This window comes from Haliotis asinina, chromosome 12 (assembly GCF_037392515.1).
Source record: "Haliotis asinina isolate JCU_RB_2024 chromosome 12, JCU_Hal_asi_v2, whole genome shotgun sequence".
In the NCBI taxonomy this organism is placed as follows: domain Eukaryota; kingdom Metazoa; phylum Mollusca; class Gastropoda; order Lepetellida; family Haliotidae; genus Haliotis; species Haliotis asinina.
In genome coordinates this window covers 681,248-706,761 of record NC_090291.1, presented here as the reverse complement: position 1 = coordinate 706,761, position 25,514 = coordinate 681,248, and the positions used below count along the sequence as shown (strand labels likewise).

Here is a 25,514-nt window from a genome sequence, read left to right as displayed (position 1 = left end):
GGCAGGACTTGAGCCGACTCGGCATGTCTTGACATGATTGATTACATAGCATTACTGATATGAAACAGTTATCATTAGACATGGTCCATACCAAACATTGTTTCCTAGTTAAACCTGTAAGTTTGGAATTCTCAAAATAAAACTGGGCAAATTTGGGGTTGATTTCTCAACATCAGCATATTCAGATGGCATTACAAAATGACCAGCATTAGTATCTGTTTCCGAATGAGTTGTTGACAACATTCACAAATCTCACTACAAACTGTTCACTATTTCTTCATCAAACTTGGCACAGATTGATCTGGTGGTGTATTGGTGCCTTTTGGTACTGATGGGATTGTTCATAAAATGTTTTTTTGCATTTCCATGGGAACAAATTTGACTTAAACTGATTTTGGTGGTGGTGCTCCTTCTGGAGGAGAACTTCAAAACCTTTCAATACTTTCCTTCCACTTTGCCATACACACCCCCTGGAACCACTGTCCTGCAGAGTGCAGTGATGGGGTGACTGTCTGCCTGCATTTGCAGTGACTGCGTGCTTGTTTTGGTGGCAAATGCTAGATCTGTGTTAAAAATCCAGTTATCATTTGTGAAACATGAACAGTATGGTTGAAATATTAGCATTTCACGAATGCACCGGATGTGGTGGTTATACATAGAAAGTTTCAAGTTGGTAAGTTAAACATGAAAGGAGCAATCGTCTATTATCAACAGAATGTATCTTTTCATGTAGACAAATACTAAGTTTATTTCGTAATGGTTTAATTGATTTTTGCAGCATTTCAATGGGCCGTTATGGTTAAGGATAGACTTTTCCACATATATGTGACGTCTTTGCCCTATTGAATGCATAATATTCATTTTATCTATCTAAATGTGATCATGAAGTGATCGGGGTCCAATGATTGTACACCCACTGTGTATGCTTGCATTGATCATATTTTTTCTTGCAGTGATCAGTATCATACAGTCTTTTCAAACATGCACATGGACCATGTGGAAGTAAAGATGACTGAAATATATTATTTGGATCTATGCTTTATTGGCACAGAATCAGAAATTAAAGTCCCAGCTTAAAATACATCGATCCATGGCCAGTTAACAACTTCTTTTGCGTGAAATTTGCTAAAAAGTTGCTACATGGGTTTGTTATCCTGGGGAGGTGGAGTGTTCTGTTGGAAGAACTGCTGCGTTAAGGAATCGGTGTCATACCTCAGCGTTAATCATGTGCCTATCATCTAAGACTGTTGACTGGTTTGAATTCTTGAAATCTCTGTCACAGTCTCCAACAGCACCTGACTGACATAAAAGCGGATAGCAACCAACTGCTGAATGTGACCAGGCCTATGGTCTGACACTCTCACAGTCCCCGAACCACATTATGTTCCCTACATCCTAGCCTCCCTGCAATGCTAAAGTCCTAAATGAAGCAAGCCTAGATTTCCCCAGGTTCAGAATCCCTGGTCTCCTTGGGGCTCCTTTTCAATTTATAATAGGTTTGTTGGTTGCCATCAAAATTTATGATTATCTATTCAGAGACTAAGCATTAGTCAAGGTCTGACACCTTTCAGCAAGTGTCAACAAATGGATTTCCATGTTGACATTTTGAATAAAATGTGTGCCATTTGAAACAGAATGTATCGGACGTTAAAGAAGTAAATGTGTTTTTCCATACTGTTAAGAAGGCTTGTGAAAAAACAGTTGTATTTGTTTGAAACAAAAATGAAGATTTTACAACTTTTACGAATTGTTACTAATAGCTTGGCCCTTCATTGATGATGCTAGCAGGCTTAGAGGTGAATTTGGCCTTCCTTCAACACCATTACTGTGGCGGTTGGATATCCTACAAGCATTCGCTCATGCCGAACACCCGGGTTCAATTTCCCATATGGGTAAAAGGTGTACCCCAACGGGAAATTGCTGGAATATCGCTAAGGGCGGCGTAAAACTAAATTCACAATACTGGTATTGATGATACTAATGACGTGTAATTCTATTAATATATTTGGAATTACAAATATCCCTGAATATGTCTTGTGAAAATTATTTAGAGAATATTTAAATACATGTAGTACAAAAGAGTACAAATTGTTGTCTTTCCACGTCTCACATGATATACGGATTGACTGTATGTAATCCACATTGTGGAAACCTTCACCGTCTACATGTTTGTCTTTGTGGTGACCACTGATCAGTTGGTCCACAACAAATTTTTGTGAGTAGTTGTGACTGTGTTAAAGGAAAGTCGGAGTATGGCGCATATTTCCGCCAAATGACATCACTGATGAATCTTCACACTTTGGCGACCCATCCATGTGTCTCTGGTTCGCAGTTTGCATAGGGGACTAGCTGTGGCTTAAGGTACTATGGGTAGAGATTTTGTGTTTTTGCTTTTAGTACCCTCAAGTTGGCTTCATATACATTGTCATACGTGTACGCTTGGTAAATATGAATTATTGCCTTTGTTATGGTCATTGTCTCTATTTTCAAATCTCCGTGTTTCTGCACACAGTGACTGACAACTGCAGAAAAGCCATCGATAGGAGGGCAATATCCTCACCTAACCCCCTCATTCATGCTGCTAAGTCTGAAACTGACTGAAAATATACTTTGATACATCAAAAACCCCACTTATTTCATATTTTAATTTTAATTTTAATTTTAATAAAAAGTGTACAGAAATTTCCGATCACTGCATATTCCAAATTTCCGATCACTGAATTATGTGTTCACTGCACTCTTGCGATCACTTCACTGAACATCAGGTTTACATTTTGTACAATAACTTCTTCAGTTTTGATCTGAATGACTTCCTCTTTTCACAGAGGGTACTGCTTGTGATACCTATTAACTCTGTCATTCATAGGAAAATTGGCAATATATTTTAAATAAAATCAGTATTTGTCTACATGAAAAGATATGTTCTGCCGATAAACGAAGATTGCTTTCCTCATGCCCTTCAAAGTGCTTTCTTCATGTTTAAACTATCAACTTGAAACTTTCTATAGATATCTCAGATAATGATATTCTCTCCAAAAATGTTCAAATATATTCTGTACGAAAAGGGCTTTCTAAACCACCTAAAAGTCATTTTTTTTTGCATACATATCAGCAGAGTTTAGGTTATAATATCTCTGACTGCTGTTGCAAGCCTTAGTCATTTTTCAAATGAACAAAACCCCAATCTTGTTTATGCGAACACAGCTCATAAGTTCTATAATGACACCTACAGAATATCCACTTTCTTTTATCTTTCCACGGCGTGCCGTGCCTCGTCATTTTTATACATCCCAATACAAGGATTACACAGTCAAGGGAGCTAATATGGTGATGGGACGCGGTTACTTCCCTTCAGAAAAGATGGCGACCTCCATACCGAACAGTGTGTAAACTGAGCCTTTCCCGTATTTCAGTCATGACAGCTTTCCAGATTAACAAACAAAACTGTGTTTTACTCTTGCACACTTCCAGAGTTCGTGAATGAGGTTGAAAGGTCTTTTCTCCCTAGTTAAGCCACCTTTACCATGGACTTTTGACTTTACTACTAAAAACAGCGGATTACAAAAACTGTACACCGTACTCAGAACGGATGTTCAAGTAACATACAGTGTTAGAGGTCTTACAGAGGAGGCGATTAGGCAAGACATGGATACTAAGGACACAGATTCCACTTCCGGGCGAAGTAATCACCCACATCATCATGATCGAGATAAGAATAAAAAGTATAAATTCCAAGGCCCGAGTCACTCACTTGAAGAATACAAAGCAACATTGTCGAAAAGAGGACTGAAGAAGGTAAACATGCTGCATAGACATGAAACCACACAATGTGTGAAGGAAAGAGTTCCTTTCGCTCCCTCGTATTCTTTCTTTCTCCGATTAACAGAGGTGACACTAGTTCAAGCCTTATATTGTACTTAATTTGGGTTGTTTTGTCAATAATGCTAGTGTATATCAATGAATATATGTCATTTGGGACAGGGGAACTGGAGAACTCTCACCTATGTGAGTCTAGACTACAGTTGATACCAGTAAAGTGTGTAATTCTTTAGTGTTGCCAGTGAGTACATTATGCATTATGTAGAACACACTCATGCCAATGGCCTTTTCAGTTTGAGAGAATGGAGAAATGGAAGAACCGTGACAAGAAGCCAAAGTCGAAAAAGCTGAATGCCCCTGAGCCAGGATTTGCTGCTGACCTGTATGAAGAAACTGAATATTACTACGAGAATGGTAGATGTTGCATGGACACAAGTGCTTCACACACAAACATTTTGTCTTATTTTGACAACACATGACTTAAATGGGCACTGATGCGGAGCAATTTCCGTGGACTGGTGTAAACTTTTGTTATTGTTTTTCTCCCGTGAGTACCCGGATGATATCCCAGAATTCGTGACTGGTTCGTGACCTCTGCTGCGCAGTCCGTAAGCGCAATTGATAGTTTAATTATAGACAGATCAACTTAGGTGAAGTCATTTTTACTTCATTACAAATGTATTATGAAAACAAATGAAACACTTTGAAGGTTAATCATCTGCCAGTGGTAGAAATGGTAAAAAACAATTAGGACGGAAAAATAACGAAGCCAATGTATGTCTCTATATTTTGTCTCATAACCCTAATTAGTTTATTGTCATATTTATATGATTCTGAAAATTAATAAAAGAACACGCGATCTGCTTATACTTATAGTACATTTCTAACATAACAGCAACATTTATACATCGTATAGATTGTCAATGTGGATCCTATTTCACACACATGCACGATCTAGTGTGTGTTTTCTGTCATACAGATTCTGCTGAATGCTACAACAAATAGATTAAAACAAAATGCAAATAATGAATGTAAAATAGACTAATTTTATAGCAACAATGTCAGGCTACTACCTTGTTCAGGAATGTATCCATCAATATCCACGTAAAAGAAATTGTATTCCATTCATCTGCAGCTGGTAAATAATCCTGCTCTGTGTCGCATGTCTTACAACTGTCTAATTTGCGAAAAAGTAACACGTCGTTTGACGTCTTTCGTTGGTGAAAACCAGATAAACCTCTCATTGGTCTCCCAAGATAGCACACCTGGCAACTAACTGTATGATGTCCGCTATTCTAAGTAATTTAGTTAACCAATAATGAGCAATCAATCAATCAACGCAAGGGTGGTTAATTCTTTGAAGGGAGGATGTTGTTTTTGCACTCACACTTTACGACAGGGTGTAGTCATCTACACACACTGCCTTTTGACAAATCTGCCAGAAGATAAAAGTAATTAATCAATCAGTGTGTTATCGGTTAATCCTTTGATCGATGTTTGTTTTTGTAACTCAGCTGATAAACCCTCTTGCATCACTTACATGCACATATTACATAACATACAATATATTTGCCATTACAGACCTTAATTTATAATGTTGAGTATTTACTCCAGACAGGAGAAATGCCAAATGGGAACCTTTGTTGAGTAACCGAAGTGGTGTTACTACTAATTATACCTGTTATGAATTCATTAATTGACCATCCAGAGAATGATGACAAATAACACGTGTAGGTTTACACCATCAAACGCGAGTTACAGCAAGGAAGATGTAATCTCTGTGTCGCATGCAGCCTGAAAACACTTATGGGCCGAAAGTGTTTTGAGGATACCAACGGAATTTCGTTACATAAGGAATACATACAGGCATTTGCTGTGTACTTGGGTAAATAGGTGAAATAAGGGTTTTTTTTACGTTAGAAAATTTTCAGATTTCTCTACCGAAGGCAAAGTAATCGTTTATTGTTTACGAATACAAATAAATCAACTGTGTGTTTTTATTATCATAAATAGTAAACCATTGTAGCTACCATAGCTACCAAATTTTTACGTATGATATTTGCTATCACAACTGAACCAACACTCAAAATTACTTAAATATAAAGCTTTGCAATCTTCCGGAGGAAAACAAATGGCTTGCTACGTGCCTGTAGACATCATATTTTCATGTAACATGATTAAATATCGAGGTTAAAAACACAGAAATAGGATCAAATTGAGTAACTATACCATCCAAGCATCCGAAACAAACTACACTGCTGGGATATTTTGTTACGATCAGACAAGGAATACCATGGATATTTTTAAATAATGGCATATGATGGGCATCCGTCCTCCTGACTCTTTTGGGTGAAGAAATTCTGCTAATATGGACAGGAGCCCAGTTCCTTTGTCCGTCACGGTCGAAGGAGCGGGCGCTGACCAATTTGCAGTTTGATTTCGTAATTAGACTGTTGGCGAGAAACATCATTGGCTGCACATCAGTGCCCCTTTAAATAATAGGCACAATGGATAATTGAAATGGTGAGGCAAACAGCTTCCAAACATTCAACACTTCAAGTGGCTTCAACAGCTGTGCAGCGCTGCACCCATAACACATGCACAGTGAATAGGTACACAGGGCTTCAAACAGTATGCATGCCCTGAGTATGGGGTCAGGAGCAGTAGTCTAATGTTGGTTGTGTACACAAACAAGTAAATAATCTACTAGTTACATAAAAATCTTGATGGTAGCAAGCAGCCTCTGTCACAGAGAAAGCTCAATGTTTGGTTTATTGACACCTATATGCCTGCCTGCCTGCCTGTCTGCTAAAGACAGTATGCAATACACAGCTTCAATCATTGACCAGATGCAATTTGGACTTAACACCTATCAGGCTAAACCAATGATTTATGACTCGTGCACCTGAGTCCTGTCTCTGCAACGTCCTATGATTAGGCAGATGTGATACCTGTATACATGACATGTTTTTATGTCTGTGGGTTGCAAACAAGCTACATCCATTCTTCTTGGATGACAGGATCTGATGGAAACTGGTGCAAACTCTTCTCATTTTCAAGTCCTGCTTTGTACTTGGACGAATGACAGTTTCCAGCCACGCCATAGTTCACCATCTCTACTGAGTTGATTTTTGATTCAATCGAACGCAAATTCAGAGAACATGTATTTACATTACAAAACCCAACCTCTCCATACACATTCTTTATGGATAACAACTTCTTCTAGTGTATATGATTTTGTTTGACAACGGTACATGAATCCATACTAAAATGGTGCATCAAGTACTATAACAGAAGTTGTTATCCATAAAGAAGCTTACTTTCTTGTGACTCGCCACACTTCTAAAATGCCCATCAAACAGATCATCTTTCTGTACACACAATGAGCCCTCAGCATATCAGCAAATGAATCAGCCAATCGGAAACCATCGCTACACTTGAGTGCACTCACCCGCTATGACTGGGTTCGGTCTCCTGAGAGGTTCGTTTTCGAGTGAAGTAAGTCAATCGGAAAATGTACAAAAATGTTGCACTTTTGAATTGTGATTGCATGCTTATAATTTAGTTTATTTGTTTTTTTACAAGCAGCAATGTATGTGATATGTCATGAGTAAGTGATAATTGTGTTTTAATTATGTTTGATTTTTTGGTTGCATGTAAACTTGAAGGCTGATGGTATTATTGAGGAAAGTGTATAATGATTTTTTAGAGAAGTGTAATAACATTGTGCCTTTAATGGAAGTTATACATTCACTATGTTGTGTTAAATGTCACATGATAACATATAGAATAGTGAAGGGTAGTAACAAGGATGTCATAAGACTGAACTAGTGAAAAGTATGATGGGAGATTCAGAACCTCAGGGAAATCTATACTTATTTTTCTTTGGACTTTTTCATTGGAAAAAGGGCTGGAACGTCTAAATATTGTGGTAATGAGAAGTAAGGGTTTGCTTGATTACACTGCATTCATTCCTTAAATTTGATGCAATATTTGGATATTCTGATTCTTGCTGCATTAAGTTAAAGAAATGTAGGCAGAGAGAGTGACAAGCATGGCTGGTCATTTGACCGATAATGGTGCCAAGGGCAAAGGGCAGCTTCTCCTGGGTGAGTGTGATTGTAAGTCCACTTCACGATGGGAACTTCAATGTGATTTCAAGTGTTCCACTATCTTAGCATAGGGGGAGGAGATAAGCAAACTAAACATGAGTCAGGATAAGCATGAAATATTAGTTTTATTCAGAAAATTACATTTAAGTTAAAGGTCACTTGCAGTCAAAAAGTCAAACATAATTAAAACACAGTAATCACTTATTCTTCGTACATAAAATGTATTTCTGATCAAGAAAAAACAAATAAACAAAATTGTAAGCGTATAATCGCAGATCAAAAGTGTAGTATTTTGTACTTGGGTTCACGTCCCTCAAAACGTAGTAGCTGAGATACTGAACCCAAAGCCGATGGGTGTTCATTTATCGATATGCTTAGCCGGCTCTTTGTGCATGGCTTAAAAGCCCGATAGGTGTAAATTTCAAATTGCATGTGGTCAGTGATTGAATTTTGCATTGCATATTGTCAATAGCAGACCAGCAGGCAGACTCATAGGTGTCAACAAACCTCAGTCTAAGTAAACTTATCCTCAGTACTTTTTGTTACACTCCACTGCTGAGTCTAACAAAAACTCAGGTAACCTTTGAGATTGACCAATCAGAACACAGCTTACCAAATCGCGAAAGTGGACATTAGCACATACCTTTTGAACTTTTTATCTCAAAAAGGTTGAAACCTGAACGATTCCGAATGCTGTTTAGCGTACGCTCGCTTCCAGGTGATGCACACGGCATACATACTACCATGACAATGATGAGTAAACAGTCACTGACAATGGTGTTTTTGGCAATATTCAAGGATGTCATGTTACAGAAACATTAGTTAATGGTAACCATGTCAACAGAAACCCCAAAGCCCATATACTGCAGGTATAATTGTGTTATATGCAGATTTTTGTTTGTGGAGAGATCTGTGTCAGTGACCTGAACATTTTCTTCTACTAGGTTTTGTTAGACTCAGTGGTGGAGTGTAACGAAATACACTGAGACTAAGTTTACTTAGACCGCAATAAATCAGACATTGAGTTTTCTCTGTGACAGGGTCTGGCTATCACAATCAACATGTCTTTTTGTGTAACGAGGAGATTATTTACTTATTTGTGTACACAACCAAGATTAGACTACTGCTCACGATCTCATACTCCTGGCATGCTTACTGTGTCAAGCTCTGCGAACCTATTCACTGTGTGTGCGTGATGAGCGCAGCACAGCACAGCGGTTGAAATCAGTTTTCCCCCCAGTACTGGCGCAAAGTAGTGAATCATTTGAACTCTGATTTTGTAGGCTTTCTTTCATTGCATTTTGTTTCAATTTTATAGCTTGCATTGGCATTTTTGATGATTTGTTTTGGTAAATGCATATCAAAAGGTATAAGAATCCGTGAAGTAGTTTTTTACGTTGCATTTGACCTTTAAAGAAATGTAAGATGGTCACATGAATGCTTCAGCAGAAATGGTTGGTTTTCAGATCATTAATATTGTAATGAAGGTATGCTAATTGATCATGTTTTCAATCATACTGAATTTGTGGTTCTGGAGTGCTACCATGTTCTTTGATGAATGAAGATCTTAGAACCAATATTTGTTTAGCTTGTTATAAATATTATCAGACTGTTGTGAATAGTATGAGTCTGTTTTGAAACATCCAAGTGTGCTTGTTGTATAAAGGTTTGAGGAAGGTGTACCCATACTACTACACGTTCACCTCGTATGTGAAACAGCGCTGGCTGGGTCGGACCATCCTGGATGTCATCAGGTCAGAGTTCAAGGCATATTCAGAGGAGGATTACGTGAGTCCACTTGTCACTACAGTAACAGATAGCATTGTACATTCCTATATGCGTATATCTATAAATATTTATTTTTCCTTATCCTGACTCATGCCTATTGCTTATCTCCTCTTCCCTGGCGAAGGTAGTGGAATACCTGATATCCCTTGAAGTTCCCTTCTGAGAGAAGCGAAAGTAAAATACACTCACCCACCTGTATCATTATTCAAAGAAGAAATTGTTTGGAGAAGAAATCGTTCCTCTACATGAACGACTTATCTTCGACAAGCTACCGTTGGTTGAAATGAGGTAGATATCAACCAACGTAGTCATCGGGCGGCATCATCTAGATCAGCCCTGACAGCAACATCAACACCTCTAAACCCTGATAAAGATCGCCATACAACGCAGACTTCATCAGCAACGTTAGTCTGCAGACAACTTTACATTTCAGCCCTCTGTACAGGCAACGCAGCAGGCGCCTTCATGCAACAGTTTACAATGCAGATGATGAGTTTGATGGAGCAGCGTTTTGAAGAAGAGAGAAGACTGTTCTCGTCATCATCATCGTGGATCACAAATGGACTAGACTTAGTCTCACCATCCAAGGACTCCAGTGAAGTAAATACTTACAAGATGAAGAATGACTACATTGATACACTCCGATATCTATGATTCCTGTGATGTTATCTACAGCGTTTAAGTTGGCAGCCAAGTTATAACAACAACATGTGCCATTGTTCAACGTTTGTCACTTCCCTCTTCATCACATGAAGCCCTTCATCAGAGCACCGGACATCAATGAAACTTATAAAATCATCAGTCTAGCCAGCAACAAATCCTACAAGGTAGGCGACAAGAGACTTGCTCAGCTCGACACCACTACGAGCTGCACCTTCAGATTAGCTCGAGCAAGAGCTGTCAATGAGACTCTCATCGCAAGCTGGTAACTCAGGAGAAGGTTCAGCAATTTATGGCTGATGACTTAAAGGTCACATGCAAGCAAAAAATCAAACATAATTAAAACACATTTATCACTTATTCATGACATATAAGATACATTGCTGCTTTTAAAAAAACAAATAAACAAAATTATAAGCGTACAATCGCGATTCAAAAGTGCAATATTTTGTACTTGGGCTTACTTCCCCCAAAACGAAGCCTTCGGGAGACCGAACCCAGTCATAGCGGGTGGATATGGACAGGAGTCAAGTGTAACGACGGCTTCCGATTGGCTGTTTCATTTGCTGATATGCTGAGGGTTCATTGTGTGCACAGAAAGATGATCTGTTTGATGGGCATTTTAGAAGTATAGCCAGTCACAAGAAAGTAAGATTCTTTATGGATAACAACTTCTTTTTGTGTACTTGATGCGTCGTTTCAGTATGGATTCATATAGTGTTGTCAAACAAAATCGCATACACTAAAAGAAGTCGTTATCCATGAAGAATGTACATACAGATGTTGGGTTTGGAAAATACATGTTCTCTGAATTTGAGTTCGATCCAATCAAATATCATGTCAGTAGAGATGGTAAACTAGTGCGTGGCTGGAATCTGTCCAAGTACAAAGCAGGACTTGAGTTTGCACAAGTTTCCGTCAGATCCAGTCATCCGAAAAAAATGAATGTAGTTTGTTTGCAACCCACAGACACAAAAACATGTCATGTGTATCACACGTACCTAATTACATAATGTGACAGACACGGAACTCGAGTGCACGAGTCATAAATCAACTTGTTTTCTTTATGTCGTATAGTCTGATAGGTGCTAAGTTTAAATTGCACGTGGTCAGTCACTGAAGCTGTGTATTGCATGTTGTCTTTAGCAGACAGGCAGGCAGTCATATAGGTGTGAATATACCAGACAATGAGCTTTCTCTGTGACAGAGACTGCTTACCACAATCAACGAGTTTTTTTTACGTAACGAGTAGATTATTTACTTGTTTGTGTACACAACCAGGATTAGACTACTGCTCACGACCTAAGACGCTGGACGTGCATACTGTTTCAAGCTCCACGAACCTATTCACTGCGCATGCGTTATGGACGCAGCGCAGCACAGCAGTTGAAACCAGTTTTCCCCCCAGCGCTGGGGGGAATTTAGTGAAACGTTTGAACTCCGATTTCGCGGGCTTTTCTTTCATCGCGTTTTTTTCAACGTTATAGGTTGAATTGGCATTTTTTATGATTTGTTCCGGTAAGTGCATACCGAAAGGTCCCAGAATCTGCAAAGTTGTGTTTTACGTTGCATGTGACCTTTAACCTCTACTATCGCGGGACTGAATCTACTTCGTCAACAAGGTCTCCTGTCTGCAGCATCACTGAGTGAGATCATTACCAAGCCTCTATATCAAGCTCAGTGGTCAGCGCCTACTCTCTTTAATGGGAAGTTCAAGGAAGTTGCAAGGATGGTTGCTCAAGACGCTCGAGGTTATGATGATCAAGTCCATCGACACCTTGACAACGGTGCTCAAGCAGACAAGTCAGCATTACACTAACAAGTCCCGTTCTTCAGAGTCCAGAGAGTGAGAGATAAGAAGTTTAATACCGTTTGTTCAACAAACAGACAACAACCTTGGTATCACCGGTACCATATCCGTTAGCCTTTTCAACAGACACCCTCAGCATCCCATGGGAAGGACTAAACTCATTCGTATTTCCCCCTCCCGTGCTGCTACCAAAAGTCATCGAGAAAATCAGACGAAGGGGCTACAACTGACTTTGGTTGCACTCTACTGGCCAATGATGCATTTGTTTCCAACACTCATAGAGGTGTTAGGACAACCAGTGCTGCAGGTACCAGATTGGAAAAATCTTCCCGTCCATCCCCACACGAAACAGGCATTTGGCAACCCATCTGTATTCCGACTTCACGCATGGACTGTATCAAAATCTGTTTAAAACACAGAGGATACTCGACAAGAGCAACAAAAGCAGTTACTTTAGCCTTATGAAAATCCACTTGCACCCTTTATGATGACAAGTGGAAGCTGTCTGAGACATACGCCAAGAAGAAAGGCTTCACGGCGATGAAGGCAACATGTCCGCAGATAGCAGAATATTCATGTCACCTACGACATTCCAGAGGTCTGAAAGGCTCTACATTATCTACATACTTTGCAGCTCTCAGCTCAGTCGTCCTCATGGAAACGTGGACCAAGCGTACTAAAGTACCCAAGCTACTCGCCTTACTACGCTCCTTCACGTTGAAAGATAAACAACATAGATTTAGCATGGGATCTTAACATCATAACATCATCAACAACATAATACCTCATTTGAACTGCTAACTCAGAAGACGCTGTTTTTACTTGCCTTGGCTACAGCTGCATGAATGTCATGCTTTAGACTTCAACCGCATGAGGTTGGCGCTATTTCCATCGGATTCTGTAAGCAATAAGCATGAGTCAGGATAAGGAAAAATATGTAATTTTCTCAATAGAATTGATATTTTATACTTATCCTGACTCCTGACGAAAGCCCTCCCAGCCACCCCTCACAGGCACGCTGAATTTCAATAATTCTTGTGTCGGGCAATTTATGAGGAGAGAGTAACATGCATGGTCGGTCAGCTGACCATTTGCGCAGGAAAGTGGAGGCTAGAATTGGGTGAGTGTATTTTACGTCTGCTTCTTTTAGAAGGGAACTTCAAGGGATTTCAGGTGTTCCACTACCATCACCAGGGAAGAACAGATAAGCAATAAGCATGAATCTGGATAAGTATGAAATATCAATTTATTCAGAAAATTACATATTGTTAACACTGTATTCATTATGTAGGTATTAAATATTACCAATATTGAATAAATACTACACTGTTTAAGGCACTTTTATGTTTATCATGATTAGTGGTGATCCATTGATCAGAAATAATCTAAAATTGATTGAAAGAAGAATGAGATATAATTTTCGAATGTAAAAAAACGTGTCAGGGTAGAGATTGCGATCTGGTAGAATCAGAGATTCTATCAGTAGAGATTGCAATCAGAGTCTCTACTGGTAGAATTTATGATTCCACAAGTAGAGGTTTTAAAATGACCTGTACAATCACAATCCCTGCCAGCAGAAGCTCAAAGTTGCAGGGTAGCGATTACTATTCTACACTTATGCATGGCAGTGAATATTTAGAAAAACAAAATATATTTTCATATATTGTAGAATGTAAACATAAAGCGATATGTCACACCTTCTTTACATGCTGGTGTTGAATGTAGGAAAAATCAGTTTTTTAGGCTGTTGTTTGATTTAGTTGATTTAGGAAAAATATAGTGATTTACTTTTTTCATTGCTTTCTTCATTGTTACCTGTTTTGTAAGTAAGATGTGTATACTGTAATAAATGTATTTATAACTGGAAACAGTCTGCAGTCCATATGAGTCAGAACCACTTGTCATCCCTTTAAGTCGTGACTGTGACACAACGACAGATGAGAAACTGACAGGTCTCCTGGAATAGATTTTGAGATGTCCCCTGCCATGACTGGCTGTTCCATTTCTGCGGTTTCACCTTGCCACGACAGATAACAACTTTTCAAGGATGATAGTTTCTTAAACAACTTTTCCGATGGAGTCTGGAAAATGTTCAAATATAAGGGCGCTGTTTGGTATCAGTAAATGATAAACATGTGTACTATTTATATTTATGTGGCAATATGTACAATGATAGAATTTGCAATTCATCAGTCCAATTCTGGCTCAAATGGACTGAGTAAAATGCATGTTATTGTTCAGCAAGAGTAGTATAGGGAATGACAGTTCTAAAACACTTTCAAGAAAAGACTCTACAAAGCCTTATTTACTAAATAAGGCTTTGGTTGGGCCCTTAGCTCTTGCTACTATTACCCCTACTACTTAACGTGTGTTGGAGGTAACACTGTGCCGTACGGTACGATCAATAATTCTTCTCTTACAAACCCCCTACCCGGCCCATCCCTCAAGTAGTACAAGTTAGGTTCGTCGGCTTTCATATCCACTTTATCTATGTTGTAAGTTTTGACTGACCATATAGGATCGGTGGCCCGCTTACGGCTATCACCCTCGTGTTCCCCCGGCTGGTATAGATACCTCACTAGGGCCCTATCTGGTATCTGTTTCTCCTTCCCACGCAATGGAGCGGCCGACTCTGCAACTATTGATTTTAGTTTGATAGCGTCTGCCGGTTTCTTACCGGTGAGACGGGTGACTTCATGGTTGATTGCCGACACCACCTTGGGTAACCTCGTGACCCATTCAGTCGATCGTTTTCCAGGGGTGACCATCTCCCTAGCATACTGATGGCCGAACAAGCGCTCAGCCAAAGTCCTATTAAATCTCTCAACTATGGCTTGGCTGCGATGGGCTCCGGCCGTGCCACGCCTGACCTTTGTATCGTGTTTGGCTAGCAGTTGTGACACGGCACCCATGAACTCCTGTCCGGGGTCAACTTGCAGCTCTGTTGGCCACATCAGCGGACTGCGTTTGTATATGCGTTCGAATCCTCTGGCTACCTGGGCCGAATCTTTCGTGGTCAAGGGTTCGGCTTCCTTGTAACGACTGGCTACGTCCACTACGGTTAAGGCATACTTGTACCTCTTGTCGTGGGGTAGGAACAGTAGGTCTGCCTGGTGAACGCTATTAGGTATGTTAATACCGAACCTCCTTCTAGGCACGTAGCGTGGTGCCGGCAGTAGTATAGGGAATGACAGTTCTAAAACACTTTCAAGAAAAGTCTCTACAAAGCCTTATTTACTAAATAAGGCTTTGGTTGGGCCCTTAGCTCTTGCTACTATTACCCCTACTACTTAACGTGTGTTGGAGGTAACACTGTGCCGTACGGTACGATCAATAATTCTTCTCTTACAAACCCCCTACCCGGCCCATCCCTCAAGTAGTACAAGTTAGGTTCGTCGGCTTTCATATCCACTTTATCTATGTTGTAAGTTTTGACTGACCATATAGGATCGGTGGCCCGCTTACGGCTATCACCCTCGTGTTCCCCCGGCTGGTATAGATACCTCACTAGGGCCCTATCTGGTATCTGTTTCTCCTTCCCACGCAATGGAGCGGCCGACTCTGCAACTATTGATTTTAGTTTGATAGCGTCTGCCGGTTTCTTACCGGTGAGACGGGTGACTTCATGGTTGATTGCCGACACCACCTTGGGTAACCTCGTGACCCATTCAGTCGATCGTTTTCCAGGGGTGACCATCTCCCTAGCATACTGATGGCCGAACAAGCGCTCAGCCAAAGTCCTATTAAATCTCTCAACTATGGCTTGGCTGCGATGGGCTCCGGCCGTGCCACGCCTGACCTTTGTATCGTGTTTGGCTAGCAGTTGTGACACGGCACCCATGAACTCCTGTCCGGGGTCAACTTGCAGCTCTGTTGGCCACATCAGCGGACTGCGTTTGTATATGCGTTCGAATCCTCTGGCTACCTGGGCCGAATCTTTCGTGGTCAAGGGTTCGGCTTCCTTGTAACGACTGGCTACGTCCACTACGGTTAAGGCATACTTGTACCTCTTGTCGTGGGGTAGGAACAGTAGGTCTGCCTGGTGAACGCTATTAGGTATGTTAATACCGAACCTCCTTCTAGGCACGTAGCGTGGTGCCGGCAGTAGTATAGGGAATGACAGTTCTAAAACACTTTCAAGAAAAGTCTCTACAAAGCCTTATTTACTAAATAAGGCTTTGGTTGGGCCCTTAGCTCTTGCTACTATTACCCCTACTACTTAACGTGTGTTGGAGGTAACACTGTGCCGTACGGTACGATCAATAATTCTTCTCTTACAAACCCCCTACCCGGCCCATCCCTCAAGTAGTACAAGTTAGGTTCGTCGGCTTTCATATCCACTTTATCTATGTTGTAAGTTTTGACTGACCATATAGGATCGGTGGCCCGCTTACGGCTATCACCCTCGTGTTCCCCCGGCTGGTATAGATACCTCACTAGGGCCCTATCTGGTATCTGTTTCTCCTTCCCACGCAATGGAGCGGCCGACTCTGCAACTATTGATTTTAGTTTGATAGCGTCTGCCGGTTTCTTACCGGTGAGACGGGTGACTTCATGGTTGATTGCCGACACCACCTTGGGTAACCTCGTGACCCATTCAGTCGATCGTTTTCCAGGGGTGACCATCTCCCTAGCATACTGATGGCCGAACAAGCGCTCAGCCAAAGTCCTATTAAATCTCTCAACTATGGCTTGGCTGCGATGGGCTCCGGCCGTGCCACGCCTGACCTTTGTATCGTGTTTGGCTAGCAGTTGTGACACGGCACCCATGAACTCCCGTCCGGGGTCAACTTGCAGCTCTGTTGGCCACGTCAGCGGACTGCGTTTGTATATGCCTTCGAATCCTCTGGCTACCTGGGCCGAATCTTTCGTGGTCAAGGGTTCGGCTTCCTTGTAACGACTGGCTACGTCCACTACGGTTAAGGCATACTTGTACCTCTTGTCGTGGGGTAGGAACAGTAGGTCTGCCTGGTGAACGCTATTAGGTATGTTAATACCGAACCTCCTTCTAGGCAAGTAGCGTGGTGCCGGCAAATTGATCTGCCACAGGGCTTGTTTTTCAAGCCACGCTTTGGCTTCCTCCGGGGGTACTCGCGCTATTTTAGCTAGCTTATCTACTGCGCTAGCTCCTTTCCAGTACCCACGCGGGCTGTAGTAAATAGCTTCAAATCTTTTCATGTCCATACGCGTATGTGTTTATCCCATCAATAGCTATCCAACGTTTCGTGTCCATAGGCGACAGGGACGTCTTGTTTATAGTCAGTCCGTATATCTTATGTCCATCACTTCTAAGTGTGTTCATTTTATGCCTAAAGGTACGGGTCTTGAACAGGGCTTCCTTGAATCTGGCGTGTTTGATGTGTTGTTTCACCACATACTTCTTAACCCCCTTAGCCTTCCGGATCTCACTATTGTCGGCTTTCAGTATGGAGTACATCTTAGGTCTCAAACCTATGTACTCGGCTATGGGCGTGCCAGCACACTCGTCCTTCATCTTACCTAGGACCTTTTTATTTACCGTACTGTGTATGGCATGGGTCTTAGGGTAGTCGCTGGTGTCGTATAAATCGAGGTGTTTTTTCATGTCCTCGTACACGTCCTCGGTTCGAATCTCCATCAGCAGGGAATCCGTGTCAGTGTACAGCACTTCACACCTGTCGCCGTACTGTTTCTTGAGCTCGTTGTAGTAAAAGTCGTACATCAGGTGTTTGGATAAATCGAGGATGCTCATCCCCACGTAAACAGGCCGGTTGAATTTTATGTGGCTTTTCTTCATGTGTAGGGCAACCAGGTTGTCTGTGAATATCTTACTACGGTTGAATGCCGGACTGGCTATCAATCTCCTGAGCTTGTCTTCCTCACTCAACCGAACCAGCTTCACGGTCACGCGTTTCCTCAGGTTCTCCATGGTCTTACCAAACACCGAGTTGTTCATGAGCTTGTAGAGATTTTTCTCAAAATCACTGGTGGCTTTTTTTCGTAGGTCTGTGTTCATTCTGATGTAGGGCTCCATCCATGGGCTCTGGTCGAACATGAGCACCCTGTGTATTTTGGTCAGCCTCATACCCAACGACAGGTACAGCTGTAGGTTGCGATAGTGAACGATGTACTTGGTCTTATTCATTAAGTTAGGCACGAGTTTTTCAACGTCTGTCACACGCCCACCTGACAAGTTATGTTGGTACTCAGACATCCAGTCTGGGTTAACCCTCATACGTTCGGGGGCCAGGGGGTAGCTGTTGTGAGATGTGTGTAATTCCTTGGTATACTCTAAGTCAACCTCGAGGATATAACCTTTGTTCGAATCTGGTGCAACCCCCATAACATCAACGTGGGGTACCCATTCGAATCCCCCTGTAGGTAGATACTGACTCATGGCCCAGCCGTACAGGTTGTTTGCGTCGAGGTAGAGAATGTGATTGGTTGGCTTGTTAGGATCGTAACCTTTCACGTATTGATTATTTGCTTTAGCGTATCGTTTGGATGCCATGGAAATCCCACCTCACAAGCCTTTCTCAATGAATAGGTGCATGTCGTAATCTGTGAGCAATTCCAAATTAACTCCGGTCTTTTTAAGCAAGGCGTCCCACGACAGACCTGGGCTGGTGTAATACCATGCGAGGTCGAGTTTATACTGCTTGAAACACGTCCGCCTAAACGTTTCAAACACGTCGGCTAACAGCAGTACATCTGTCCTCAAGTACAGGTCGTGATAATCACCCAGGTTCTTACAACCCAGTTTATTCCATACGTTAGTCGCGTGCGAGTAATCATCTCGTGAGACGGACGCCTCATTCAGCTTGCTATAAAAACAGTCAATAGGGGGTAGTCTGGTCTCGGTGAACTTGGCCCAACTATTCATGTACTCATAGGGGTACACACCCTTCCTCATAAGCAGGGGTCTAGTCTCGGCGTCTGTGTATCGATCGGTGATAGGGAAGGTATTGTTGGCCTTGACCAGACTGTCGAGTGACGACAGGAGGAACTGAAACGAGTCAATGAACCTAAGTCCGTTTAAGCTGAAGGAGATGTATCTCTCCATGTTGTTGGTGATGCACGTTATATTACCATCGATTTTCGCGATGGCCTGCATGATCAAGTGTGAGTCGTACCCTCTCAAGTTGTGAAAGACAACGGGGATGTTTATTGTCTTAGGGTTGATTTTAAGCTTGAGGTTGCACGCGCTGTGAGCGGCGCCTCTATACTTACCAGTTATGTGGCAGTGATCTCTCACCGAATCACCGTTAAGTGGTGAGTCACACACGTGACATTTAGTGCTACGCTTGTGAGCTAGCTTGTCGTCTTGGGTCAGACGCATGGGAGCGATTTTATACAATGCATTCCTAATAATTTTTTCTTCCTCCTGCAAACACTTTAGAAACCTTTCAGCTGCGTCAGGGCCCCTATACACTACCGGAGCTTTCGTTTCCCCGTCACAACGGACGACAATGTATCCAAACGAACAGGCTTTATGCTCTTGTGTCTTGTGGGTGAAGCTACCACTGGGGGAATCCCCACCCACAACTAAGGCTTCGAAGTCGGCGTATAAGATATAAGGCACAGACATTTGGTTCTTGTGGTTACTGAATTTTAGGATTTTGTTATCTTCCTTAGGCATGTCGACTCGTATGGCCGTCTGCCCCACACCTTGACAATCATCCCGGTGGGATTCTAATAAATCAGCTCGACTGAAACCGTGTAGGCATCGTACACAAAAGTGTTTTTCCCCATCGTGTTTCGACTGGTCGTGCAACAACCGGCTGAGATGTTTTATCCACGTGTAGTGATACTTTTCACCTCGTTGGATCATGAATATATTGATAACTTGGCGATCCTTCACCGGGCTGACCCTGTGTACTATTGTTTTGTTACCTTCGTGCCCAAAGACATTTATAGCCATATTATTCTGTTTTTCTACTTTAGTGATCTGGGATATGGGGGTGGGTTCATCTATACCATCCCAGTTGAGCCCATCATCCTGGGGATAATTAGAAGGCCTGTTCGGATTAGTGTCAGCTGGAAATAAGGCTGACCTGATAGCTAACCTCAGGCAATCGTTTCCTCTATTCTTAACGTTTACTATGGCATGTTTGTTCCTATAGTAGGGAGGCAAGGCTAGGTATGACCCGCCTCTGAACGGCACGTAGTTAGCTATGTCTAGATAGACATTATCGATTTTATCTACAACCCACCCGGACCCCAAGTGTGTGTAGCGTTCTAGGTATTCTCGTATCTGCTGAAAACTGGTATCGATTGATGCGTCAATGGTCTCTGTATGTGTGACGACCTCTTGTTGACCTCGGAAGTAAGGCTGAACATACTCAGTGGTACTCCCAACCTGCTTATCGAGCGACATTTTCACTGTGATCTGAAACTTGATACTTCCTAGGTTATTTAGTTCCTGGTTGACCTTATCAGCTATCAGAGGCTTGATATCTGTAATGTCTATGTTTCTATCAACGTGCATGCGCCAACCTCTCAAATAGTTGCCTACAGCGCGCTCAGTGCGCACGAACTGTAGGTCAATAGCTCTATTCTGTCGTAATAATTCTAAAAGTTGTGGTTTTCTCATACGGGAATACCCAGCTAAACCCAAATCGTGTGCCTCGCCTTTCAGTTGTTTTACAGTGGGACGTGCTACGGGGGCATGTGATAACAATGCGGTTAACCCGGCTCTCCCCAGGTTTGAATAACCCGTGTATCCAAGCTGTTTTGCTTGAGCTTTTAATTGTGTTACCGTAGGAGGGGCTTCTAAACCTAGTAATCTCAACAATGCTGACTTTCGCATTCGAGAATACCCGATCACACCTCTCTGTTTTGCGACCCGCTTCAGCTCGCGCACAGTAGTCATAGTGTTTACACCTAAGAGAACCAATGTCTAATTGGTTCACAGTAAAGGGAGGTAACCCTTTCACGCACTGGAGTCTATCTTGAGCAGTCGCCTACGTTTTTTTATGTAACCCTTTTTATTCTCGTAGATGAGTTGATGTCTGACTACGTTCGCTCCGTGAGCTTTACATAGACAGTAGTGTCCTTTAACCCCGATACCACACACAGAACACGTGTAGTTAGGACTTCCCATATGGAAACAACAGAACCCCTGATTCCTGCATTTCCTACCACAGGCCTCGGTCTTCCCCATAAGTATGTATTCGCATCGGTATGGAGCGGGTCTCATGTTTACTTATATAGGTATTTTAATTTAATTGCTTCGCAACCAACGCAGTAGCTGCTATACCCAACACTATGAAGCCCAGTTCACGATTCATTTGTCCCTTGGATGGTGTGTAGTACTGAGCGAGTGTGGGTTTATTGAGCGGTTCCAATTGTTTACCAGTTAGTAGGTAGTATTCTTTCATTGCTTCATCGACATCGTTGAATGTTTGAACGGCATGGTTTTCACGCTGGAGTTGTTCGTTAATAAAATCGATCCTCTGGAGGCGTTTTTTAGCGTACTCGGCCTGTGCCTTTTGTAAGTTCTCAGTAGCGAGATCGTGCAGCTTCCTTTCTTCCTGTATTTCAGCCGCGTGGTCATCTCGTAGTTTCGAGAAGAGGAAATTACTCCCGGAAAATGCCAGGGCATTCACTAACGCCCCACCGACCATCATAGCTATCGTGGCCATCCCTATATTTATTTCATTATATTATCAGGTATTATTCCTTGTTTTACTAGGATGTCTTTTGTGGCCATCGCCATACCAAGTTTCATTATGAGCATACCCATATCCTGCAGGTTGAAATCTAGCTTGATAGTTGGTTGTTTAAGCACCATTTTAGTCAACCGAGCGTACCCTACGGCTAGACTGGCGACCACTGTGGCGTGGTATGCGTCGTTGACGAACGTTTTCCCCTCAGACATTATGTATATGATATAAAATATTAAAATTATAACATGATATGCGGGTCTACCGTGGGGGTGGGGGGCTCACTGTTGGGTGGTGGCTCACTGTGGGAGGGTACCCCCACGTATAACCACGAGATAGCCAAGGCAACAGTTACACCTACAGCCAACAACAGTCGGGTTGGGTTGGCCACTTTATGTTGGTTACACCACCGTTTTTTACCGGCAGCTACTCTCTTAGGATTCTTCTGCCTGGTTACTGTTTGTGAAGGGGTCACTTCCCTCACCTCGGGAGGGGTTTCCCTCACTGTGGGGGGTATCACCTCGGGAGCAGCATCCATCTATACTATTATTATTATTCTTTCTCTCAAACTGACAATGTTTTGCTGTGATAATCGTCGCCGTCACTGGAGCCAACAACATACCATATTTGTGGTACAGCCCGCAGCTGATAGAGCTCACGGCGTGTTCGATAAAAGGGTCTTTCTCGAGGTCCTCCCACAGGTAAAGTCGGCGCTCTGGTGGAATGGGAAGGAAGTGTGATACAATACCGGTGTATATCTGGGTCATAGCCGATCCTATTGTCTTTGTCATTTCTGCTCCGAGCCGGGACTCGTATCTAGCGTACAGCTTATCGATTTCTTCGGCTGACATTTTGTGAATTTTATCCGGAGTGTAGTCTCCAAAGTAATGTTTGGCTTTGCCGCCAACAGCCAACGCCACCAGTTTCTCTCGCTTGGGGGAATCCCCCACACCCCCAGTGGGGGTACCCCCAGGTACTAACTGTTCGAGCAATTCCTCACACTCCATCTTATGATATAACAAGTAAGATTTAGTTTTAACTATATAATACCCGATGCAGACAAAACACAGAGAAATGAAGGTTAAGTTGCACACGACAAATACTTCAAATATCATAGCTATATGCTTAGCTTTAGCTTAGCTTTAGCTTAGCTTTGCTTAGCTTTGCTTAGCTTTGCTTAGCATACTATATATGCTACTGGTTGGTCGGTCTTGAGCACGAGCTTAGCGTGTTTAGTTTCAGCGAGCTGTTTCTTCACCCGTTCCCGTTCTAATTTGCTCATCACATCGTTCTCTCTCAAACACTCCTCGAACGAATCCCTGTCCTTGCAGTGAAATAAGGCCACCCATCGCGTCTGCTCCCTGAGGTCTTTCAACACCGAGTTGAACTTCTGCGTTAGCACCCAGACGCTGTGATTTGCATGCTGGCCGGAGAAGGCCAGGTACGATAGCATGTCTCTCTTTTTTGTTATCTCGCGATTAGTGCTGCAGTCGTCCAGTATGAACAGCGTCGGTTCCCCTTTAAATTTCTCGTGAAGAGCTTTCAACCAGTCCTGCAGGCGTGTTCCAGGGTCGATTTTGTGTACGTCCGGGTCCGTCATCACCCAAGGTCGCGCGTACGTTTTATTCATGCTCAGAGTAGGGCACATGATAACGATGTTATCGAACACATCCTTGTAGTAACCCTCCAACATATCCAACACGAAAACGGTCTTCCCACAGCCAGTCTGCCCGCACACTATGGCGCAGTGTGGGTCAGTGGGGAGTTGGGGGTACCCCTGGGGGGTGTGGGGGTCTTGTTTATTGTTGGGGGGTGTGGGGGGGTACCCCCCATCAGTAGATGGCTTGCACGAATCTCCCATTGTCTATATTAAGTTGCGCGTCCATAATAACGTACAGATATAATTTCAACTTACCAACGGGTTGAGCCTTCTTAGTAATCTGGATGGTTATCCCTTCGCTGCCGTTATCTATACAACGCCCGCTACCGTGCAGTTTATCATCATCCGTGGATCGCATGTCCAACCATAGGGCGTACTTGGTGGTCAGGTATTCACCAATCTGCACGGAGCCGAGGTCCAGGTCCTTTGTTATATAATCCCCCACTGGTAGCTTTTTTATCTCATCCCACTGCTGGTGTGGTCTCATACCATGACTGAACAGCTGGTTTGGCACGCCCTCGATGGTCACTTCCACCTTTTCAATCTCGGGGTTGAAAAACTTCTCGCTGTCTCTCCGGAATGGCTCGTAATCCTCCACGGGGATGACCAGGATACCTTTCATCGATCGCGCCGGCACGTTCAGGTTGATATTCCACACAGTGTCGCTCTTATCTCGCACGACTGATCTATGCCTCAGTACGCGATCGTACATGATAGCCATCTTCCCAGAGTACTGGCTTCGAACCTGCCTGGCCAGCTCCGGGCTAGTGACCATGTCGAACTCCAGAGAGATGTTGTCTATAGCATAACTAGCCTCATCACCGTTTGGCGTACGCACTACTTTGCTATAGTCGTTAAACGTGAGCTCGTATTCGAGCCTATCACCCAGCACGGCCTGGTAAAACGGCGCGTGTCCCGTGAGCAACTCGAAGTCGAGCGGCACGCAGAATCGATTCCCGTATGCTCGAGCGATGGCTTTTTCACCGTCCGATAGCTTGTCTAGCTGGTCTTGTGTGAAGGCATACCCTATGCGCGACCGGGTTGATTTGCTGATGCCCTGGTACACATCATTGACTCGTTCTCCCTCGCTTTTCCAGAGATCCCCGTAGCAGTGAAACACGTCGCTGTCGTCGATACTCAGCACCTCGTTACCGCTGATCTTGACGGTCGTTTTCTTGATGATAGCTCGACCCACGTTCCACACTAGCTCGCGTTTGTCGTTGTCGGAGGTCAACGTGATATTGAACGCCAGTCGAACAGTGCCTGGTACAATGAGGTCATTCTCACCAAGGTTTGGAAATCTAACCAGCAGAGTTTGATTCTGGTCTATCTTGCTGGGATTGTTGGTGATGGTCACCGACTGGCGCACGGCTCTGGCGCCTAATGGCTCTCTCAATCTTCTGAAAGGATCTAATTTTCTACCGTACATTGTTATATATAAATAAAATATATTTTAATACTAATGGATGAAGACATAGATATGACGGAGATGCCGGGCGCTAGTGATAAATACTACGTTGAACCACAGGGCCGATACCTTGATAATTTTTTTATTGATACAAAGGGTGTTCTACGTCTTAAGTCTAAACCAGAGGTTGACCTCGTTAACAAGCGCAATAAAAAACCACTGGCCTTGTCAACTCTAGCCAGACGCCATGGTGTCGAATTTATCCGTGAACATCTACGTTGGTGCAATACCTAAGGCCGTTGTTGAAGATCTGCAAGCTACCAGATCCCACCTCACCACTAGAGATGAAATGACACCACAGCGTGCTACAGAAGCCTCGGACAGCATAGAAAAACTGTTGAGCACCTACTGGGACAAACCGTTACCGGGGTTTGACTTTCCGGTAAGGGAACTGCGCGGCTTAGACGAAGCCGTGAAACGCGTGCGTGGAGAACTCGTGAACAACATGGGGAAACTGAACGAAATCGACAAGCACATCGCTAAGGAAAAAAACAAACTCAACGAAACTGAAAACGATGATATGAAGCGTCGTATCAATGAACGACTACGTGAT

General features: G+C 42.8%; 1 protein-coding gene across 1 annotated transcript in view; it reads left to right on the top strand.

Annotated features, from left to right (window-relative positions):
* Positions 1-3,304: 3,304 nt before the first annotated feature.
* The window catches only part of LOC137257596 (pseudouridylate synthase RPUSD2-like), a 48,994-nt gene continuing 26,784 nt past the window's right edge, over positions 3,305-25,514 (top strand). The window contains exons 1-3 of the mRNA XM_067794914.1: positions 3,305-3,795; positions 4,113-4,233; positions 9,598-9,719. Coding sequence (XP_067651015.1) covers positions 3,481-3,795; positions 4,113-4,233; positions 9,598-9,719 — 558 coding nt within the window. The 5' untranslated portion in view covers positions 3,305-3,480. The remainder of the gene's footprint in view (positions 3,796-4,112; positions 4,234-9,597; positions 9,720-25,514) is intronic.